The following is a 7,980-nucleotide window of genomic DNA, read 5'->3' as shown; positions in this document are numbered from 1 at the left end:
GCTTGGGGGCCTTCTTCTGAGGGTTTAGGGTTTGCTGGGTAGCTGAGGGTTTAGGGTTTGTTGGGGTAACTGAGGGTTTAGGGTTTGCTGGGGGTACCTGAGGTTTGTCTTTTTGTGCTGGTGTCTTTTAAGGGTTTAGGGTTTAGGGTTTTAGGGTTTAGGGTCCTATATATATTTTGCTGAGGGTTTAGGGTTTGCAGATAAGGGTTTTTTGCATGAGGGTTTAGTGTTTGTGGTGGCATAGGGTGTTTTTCCCCACGAGGGTTTAGGGTTTAGGGTTAGGGTTTTTTGTCCCCGAGGGTTTATTAGGGTTTAGGGTTTAGGGTGGTTTGCTTTGTGGTTTAGGGGGACAAGGAGAGTCGTGAGGGTATTCAAAAGATATTTAATTTGTTTGATGATGATAAGACAGGGTCTATTACATTAAAAAACCTCAAAAGAGTTGCTAGAGAGTTAGGCGAGAGTTTAAGTGAAGAAGAACTGAGAGAGATGCTTGAACGCGCTGACTCTAATGGCGATGGAGAGATATCTTTTGAGGATTTCTATGCAATCATGACAAAAAAAGCCTTCCCATGAACCCTAAAGACGCACCAAACGAGGGTTTAGGGTTTAGGGTTTACGCTCGGGGTGTTGCAGGTCAACGGTTTTAATATTATGGAAATTTGTACGCACAAAACGAGGGTTTTAGCTTCCGCATATTCGCTGTACAGCACCTAAACCCTAAACCCTAAACCATAAACCCTAAACCCTTATACGTCGGGGGTTTGGGCTGAGGGTTGCCTCCCCGCAAACCCTAGCGGGGGAGGTTTAGGGTCTAGGGTTTGAAGAATTAGGGTTTAGGCTTTAGTAGTACTTTTGTTGTCGTCGCGGGGAGAAGCAAGGGTTTAGGGTTTAGGGTTTAAATGAACGCCGCGAGGGATTTACACATTTTTTCAGCAACTAAGCGAAGGTTTGGGTTTTGGCTTCGTAGCTGCTGCTGCAGCAGCGGCGGCAGCAGCAGCAGCAGCAGCAGCAGCAATGAACTGCTTCAGCGAAATGCTTTTTCTTTGTTTTCCGCTAGCTAGCTAGTCAAAGGAATTAGCTTTTAGCTAGCTACCCACTTAGCTAGCTAGCTAGCCAACTAGCTAGCTATCTAGCCGTATAACTAGCTACGCACTCATCTAGCTAGCTACCTAGCTAACCAGCTTTCTAGCTAGCCAGCTAGCTAGCTAGCTAACTAGCTAACTCGCTATCTGCTTAAATGGAGTAATAAACCGTCTGCCGTATGCTCGGGGACAACCGAGCTGTAGCTAGCTAGCTCGCTGGTGGGGTGTCTGGCTAGCTAGCTAGGTGCCTTGCCAGCTAGCTAGCTAGCTAGCTAGCTAGCTTGCACAGCTAGCTGGCCCAGCGAGACCAGAGCTCAAATCGTAAACCCTAAACCCTAGGAAGAGACGCTGCAAAGCTGCAGAAATTTCAAAGTAAGCAGCGAAGAAAAACCCTAAACCCTAAAGCCCAACGAGCGAAAGAACCGCGGGGGTTTAGGGTTAGGCAGCAGGCTAGAAACTGCAAGCCTGCGAGGGTTTAGGGTTTAGGGTTTATCTTGGGGGCGCACAGCCGCCGACATTGGGGGGGGTGACGGTGAAGGCTGCAGAGCGCACAAAGAGCAGGGTTAGGGTTTAGGGTTTTCTAGGGTTTAGGGTTTTGGCTTGCAGACAAGCAAGGTGCGTGTCGCTATGAGTAGAAGCATTCAGCCTAGGGTTTAGGGCTTCGTCTCGCGTTCATAGTATATATTAGGGTTTAGGGTTTAGGGTTTAGGTGTACGTACACTCCAAACCCTCGCTGCACTGCACATGCAGACAACGGCCATCAGGCAAAGCCGCAAACCCTCGGCCTCCAATTCTTCGAGCACATTGAGGACAGGCTCTACAACACAACACAAACCCTAAACCCTAAACCCTAGCTCTAGAACAACGCAAGCCCTAAACCCTTTCTCGTGAAAACAACTAGAACAACGCAAGCCCTAAACCCTTTCTCGTGAAAACAACGCAAACCCTACACCCTAAACCCTTGCTCTAGAACACGAAGCAAACCCTAAACCCTAAACCCTTGCTCTAGAACACAGAGCAAACCCTAAACCCTAGCACTAGGAAACAACGCAAACCCTAAACCCTAGCTATCGTAGGAGGAAGCTAAGAGCTCCATGACCGGGGCAGGGGGAGGGGAGCTAAGGGGGTTAGGAAGGCTGCCGATTAGGGCTTAGGGTTTAGGGTTTACGTTTCCTGGTTGATTTCAATCCATTTGCTTTTCTCTTCTGCTGCTTGGGTATATACATTGAGGTAGTCGGCGCTGCAGAGCTTCTCCTGCACAGCAGCAGCAGCAGCAGCATTTTGCTGCTGCTGTATAGACACCCGAATAAAAGGAGACAGCTGCTGCAGCAGCAAATCCCCTGGCAGCAAATTAAAAACAGAGCGAAGCGGAAGAGAAGGAGACCCTGCATGCCGCTGCAGCAGCAGCAAGGCATTCTGTAAATAAAAATCTGCTGCTGCAGTTGCTGCTGCAGGTGCTGCTGCTGCTGCTGCTGCTCCGGTTGTTCCCGCTGCTGCAGCTGCTGCATGCGAAGTCGCTGATGCTGCTGTGTCATCTGCTGCAGCATCGTTTGCTGCTGCTGCTGCTGTTGTTGTTGCTGCTGCTGCTTCAGCCGAGGCTTCGCGCCAGCATTGGAGCAGGACCTGCACAGACCACGGACAAAAAGTAAACCCTAAACCCTAAACCCTAAACCCTAACTAGAGGCTAATGAGTTGTGGGCAGAGGGTGAGGGGGTCGGTACCTTTAGCAGCAGCAACAGCAATCCACATGTACGCTTATTCGCTGTAGACGCAACAAACAAACCCCAAACCCTAAACCCTAAACCCTAGTCCTTTGTACACAGCGTTGCCTAGAAATTAGGGTTTAAGCCGTATATGTAAAGATTCGGGTGTCTTTGCATCTCCCTGCATACCTCCTTGCTGCTGCTGTTGCTGCTGCTGCTGTTGCTGCTGCTGCTGTTGCTGCTGCTGCTGTTGCTGCGCCTTTGCAATGGGGATACACCACAGTTTTTCGTTTTTCTTCATATCTTCGTACTCTGTTTGCTGCAGCTGCAGCAGCAGCGGCTGCAGCTGCTGCTCTGCTGCAGCACAGTAGCGCTCTGCTGCTAACACATCTTTCCTGTCCTTTACAAAGCAAAGAAGAGCAGCCCTGAACGCATGCATATATCTACTTAAATATAAAGATACATATATATGTATATTTATTTATTTATAACATATATATATATCTTTATTTATATTATATATATTTATAAAAGGCAAGCATAAACATGTATGCATATATATTTATATGTAGATGTATTTCTATATATAATCTTTCCTCATACAAAAAAAGCTAGGGTTTAGGGTTTAGGGTTTTGCGGCCCACTCGTGCTCCCCTGCCTTGCCGTAGAGTATTGCTTTCTCTTCAATCAACTCAGACCCTGCCACCTGCAGCAGCAGCAGCAGCAACAGCAAAAGCAGCAGCAGCAACGGAGGACGCAGGTGCAGCGGTCCGATGTCCCCTGTCAACACGTGCTGGTTTAGGGTTTAGGGTTTAGGGTTTACCTTCTTCAGTAGGCTCTGGACATCGTAGCTGCTCTGCTGCTGCAGGAAACAGCGAAGCCGCTCTCTTTGTTCATCTGCTGCAGCAGCAGGTGCTGCTGCTGCTGCGCCTGGCGCCCCTGCTGCTTCTCCTGCTGTTGCTGCTGTCCCTTCTGCTGCTGCTGCTCCCTTTGCTGCTGTTGCTCGTTCTGCTGCTGCTGCTAAAGCTGTAAACAAAGCAAACACGAGGGTTTAGGCTTTAGCGTCTAGGGTTTCTACTGGCTACAAGCCGTAAACCCTAAACCCTAAACCCTAACCCTAGTGTGTTACCTCGGTCAATGTAGATTGAAGCGAGCTCTGTCTCTATTTGCGGGTCCCGCAGCAAACCCTGCAGCAGCAGCAGCACCTCCGCAGCAGGCAGGGGGCAATATCCCTTTTGCATGAATAGATCGAGTGCTGCAGACAACACATAGTCCAAACCCTAAACCCTAAACCCCAAACCCTAAACCCTGAAGTGCAGAGGCTAGCCAGCCAGAGACAGCGCTTATCAACTGCATCGGTCAAGGGTTTAGGGTTTAGGGTTTCAAGGGCTGACTCTTCCTAGGGTTTGCTGGCAGAACGAGAGGGGCAAACCGCCGAAGCAGTGCTGCCGCTTGCTCCTGCTGCTGCTGCTGTTGCTGCTGCTGCTCGGGTTGCTGCAGTTGCTGCTGCAGCTGCTGCTGCTGCTGCTGTTGCTGCACCACCTGCTGGAGCAACAGCAGCATCTGGTCAGAGGGAGAGATTGCTGTTTCCGTTTTGTAAGGAGACGCATTTGAGTCTGTTCTGTAATGTACGTACACCTCAAACCCTAAACCCTAAACCCTAAACCCTAATTTGAATTCAAATGCTTTGAGCAGCAGTGTGCATGCACGGGAGCCAACTGCAAATAAAACAGAAAAAGGGTGTAGGTGTGGAGCTGCCTATACACCCCTAGAGAGAACACAGCTAAATTAATAAAGAGACAGAGACAGAGAGACAGACAAACAGAGACACAGACAGACAGATGGACAGAGAGAGAGAGACAGAAAGTAAAGACAAAGAAAGAGCCAGAGAGAGACAGAGACAAAGGGGCGTAGATACAACAAGGAGACAGAAAAAGAGAGACAGAGACAGACAGAGACACAGTCAGACAGATAGACAGACAGACAGAGAGACAGAGACAGATAGACAGAAAGACAGAGAGAGACATAGAGAGACAGACAGAGAGAGGCATAGAGAGACAGAGAGACATAGACAACAAGGAAATAAAAAAGGAGACAACCAGAGATAGAGAGACAGAAAATTAATTAGATGAAGACAGATAAAAAACAAAACAAACAGCAAAGGTGGTAAAAGAGACAGAGACAGAGAGACAGAGACAGAGAGACAGAGAGACAGAGACAGAGAGACAGAGACAGAGAGACAGAGACAGAGAGAAAGAGAGAGAAACAGACACAGAGACAGAGAGACAGAGAGACAGAGAGACAGATACAGCTTGTCTTCTACCTTTCTGCTGCTGCACCAGCAGCTCCATCGCCTCCTCAGTTCGCCTCCTCAGTTCGCCCCGAGTGCTGCAGATACACCGCAAAAAGAATTAAAGAAAAAAGGTTTTGCAGAGGGTACGCTGCCTTTAGGGTTTAGGGTTTAGGGTTTAGGGTTTGGGGGTAAGGCTGCTGGGTACCTGCAGCAAAGCAGCAAGAGCATCCGTGCGGTGTATGGAGAGCAGAAACAAACGGCAGTCTTCTACGCTGCATGTACACCCCAAATATTGCTGCTTCTGCTGCTGCTGTTGATGCTGCTGCTTCTCTTGCTGCAGCAGCAACGAGCCCGGCGGCGGAAGCAGCAGCTGCTGCCACCGAATGTCGTCTGCTTCCACCTGCAGCACAGAGATAATCCAAACCCTAAACCCTAAACCCTAAACCCTAGCCAAATTTGATTTAGTCTCCGTACAACGTCGAGGGCAAGAGTTAGGGTTTAGGGTTTAGGGCTTACAAGCAGCTTAACGAGGATGGTGTCGATGGCCTGCAGCAGCAGCAGCTGCTTTTGCCGGGCTTCAGTTGCTCCAGCAGCAGCAGCAGCAGCAGCAGCAGAGCAGGCGCTGTTGCTGCTGCTGCTGATGCTGAACCTGCAAAATCCGTTGTAGTCGCAGCGCAGGAGCTGCCGCTGCTTCAAAAGGAAAGAACAGAGAGCGCCGTTCGCCATCTGCACGTACACCCCAAACCCTAAACCCTAAACCCTAAACCCTAAACCCTAAACCCTAAAGCTTACACCCTGCACAGCCGTTGGACACCTGGAATTGCAAATTGCTGCCTGCAAGTAGGGAGGTTGGTAAAGCAATCCTAGGGTTTAGTGTTTAGCTAGGGTTTAGGGTTTAGCTAGGCTTCAGGGTTTAGCTAGGGTTTAGGGTTTAGGGTTGGGGGTGTACCTCCACAAGGACTTGCTGCTTCGCTTTTAGCTGCCCCTCCGTTTCTGTAGGTTTTCTCTCCCTGGTTGTAATATCTCTGACTGAACGCAAACCCTAAACCCTAAGCCCTAAGCCCTACACGCTGAGTCCGGTCCCCGGAACCCTAGCACTGAATAAACCCTAGTGTCGTTGGACCCTGAACCCCAAACCCCAACCCCTAAACCCTAAACCCTAAACCCTAAACCCTAAACCCTACCGAAGTCTGGGAGCTCTTTGGGGGGTGGTATTAATGAAGGGGGATTATGCTGAAGCAAATTTTCAGTCTCCTTCAGCAAAGGCATCTCCAGCCACGAAGGCCACATCCGACGCCAGAAAGCTGCGCCAACAAACCCTAAACCCTAAACCCTAAACCCTGAACCCCAAAGCCATACGGAAGCGTGTTGAGGATGTTGTACAGCAGGGCATTCGCAGCGAGAATGCCCTACCATCTCAGAAATGAGGGCTTCCCAGGGTTTAGGCGTAGGGTTTAGGGTTTAGGCCTTGGGTTTAGGGGGTTGAGGGAGGGTCTAGGGTTTAGGGTTTAGGGTTTACCCAGCAGATGCCCCAAATCGAGAGGCGCGTGACAGAAGTGTTTAAATGCCGCTGCAAAATTCAAAGAAGAAAAACGGCTCCAACCCGCCAGCAAGTGGAACTGACCCAGAGCCTCCCCCTGAACACAAACCCTAAACCCTAAACCCTAAACCCTAAACCCTAAACCCTAAACCCTAAACCCTGAAAGGCCGTTAACCCTTAAGTGTGAAAGTCCCAGAACAGTAAACCCTAAACCCTAAACCCTCAAGAACCCTAAACCTTCAGCTTGGTGCTTGATGTAGGGAGGAACCGCCAGGGGAAGAGCAGGCGAATAATAAACCCTAAACCCTAAACCCTAAACCATAACCCTTTAATTCCTACTCGATGAAGAACCACACCCTTAACAGAAACAGTTCACCCGTCTCTCTACCGGAGTTAGGGTTTAGGGTTTAGGGTTTAGGGTTTACACGTCTGGGGTCCTTTGAAGAGAAGTTGGCATTGAGCTGATCCAAGGCATCGGCAACACGCCCCGCAAGCAGCAGTTTCCGTAGCTGCACGCCCCCCACAAACCCTAAACCCTAAACCCTAAACCCTAAACCCTAAACCCCAAACCCTAAACACTAAACCCTAAACCCTGGTGGTTTGCGTGTTTCACCTGGTGTTTGAAGGGGACTGGGAGCAGGATTTGCAGTTTATTTGCAGCAGCAACGAAGATGGGGTTGCTGCTTGTTGGTTCTTGATTACTACTAGAGGTAGCAGCAGCAGCAGCAGCAGCAGCAGCGACAGGAGAAGAAAGAGAGACAGAAGCAAAGAGAGACAGAGACGCTGACTGCCAGTTGCTGCCCCAAACCCTCCCTCCCGATTCAATAGCCAGCAAATAACGACCGCTAGCCGCTGCACACACACACACACACACACACCCAAGGGTTTAGGGTTTAGGGTTTAGGGTTTACGAAGCAAGCAAAGCAACAAACTGACGCCCAACAAGACAAAAGGTTTATATTTCCTACCAATTAAAATAATTAATTTATTTATTTCTCTATCTGTGTATACACCCCAAAATAATGCAAACTGCAGAAATACACCTCTTATTAATATGTTTATTATTATTTATACGGTTATTATATATCTGTTTATTATATATACGCCTTTAATAATAAACATTCTTACGATAAACATATTGTCCAAACGATATATATATAAATATATATATAAATATATATATATATTTTTAATTAATATAGATACCGTATGGATGTAAATATAAACACATATATCATGTATAGGATAAATATAATAATATACATTCATACGCATCTCTCTCTGTCTCTCTCTCTCTCTCTCTCTCTCTCTATATATATATATATATATATATACATATATATATATATGTATATATATGTA

General features: G+C 48.1%; 1 protein-coding gene across 1 annotated transcript; it reads right to left on the bottom strand.

Moving 5' to 3' along the window:
• Positions 1-1,787: 1,787 nt before the first annotated feature.
• EAH_00056790 (hypothetical protein, conserved) lies at positions 1,788-7,470 on the bottom strand (the record flags this gene model as incomplete). The annotated part of the gene is made up of 16 exons (XM_013393781.1): positions 1,788-1,899; positions 2,251-2,705; positions 2,804-2,844; positions 2,975-3,210; positions 3,430-3,491; positions 3,609-3,811; positions 3,915-4,040; positions 4,180-4,423; positions 5,095-5,173; positions 5,363-5,478; positions 5,595-5,804; positions 6,028-6,107; positions 6,263-6,382; positions 6,598-6,715; positions 7,044-7,127; positions 7,232-7,470. Coding segments are annotated over 16 exons (2,525 nt in total), but the record flags the coding sequence as incomplete, so codon positions are not given.
• Between the last annotated feature and the right edge of the window lie 510 nt (positions 7,471-7,980).

This window comes from Eimeria acervulina, genomic scaffold, assembly GCF_000499425.1.
Source record: "Eimeria acervulina Houghton genomic scaffold, Eah_scaff1188, whole genome shotgun sequence".
Lineage (NCBI taxonomy): Eukaryota > Apicomplexa > Conoidasida > Eucoccidiorida > Eimeriidae > Eimeria > Eimeria acervulina.
This window is presented reverse-complemented; position numbering and strand designations above follow the sequence as displayed.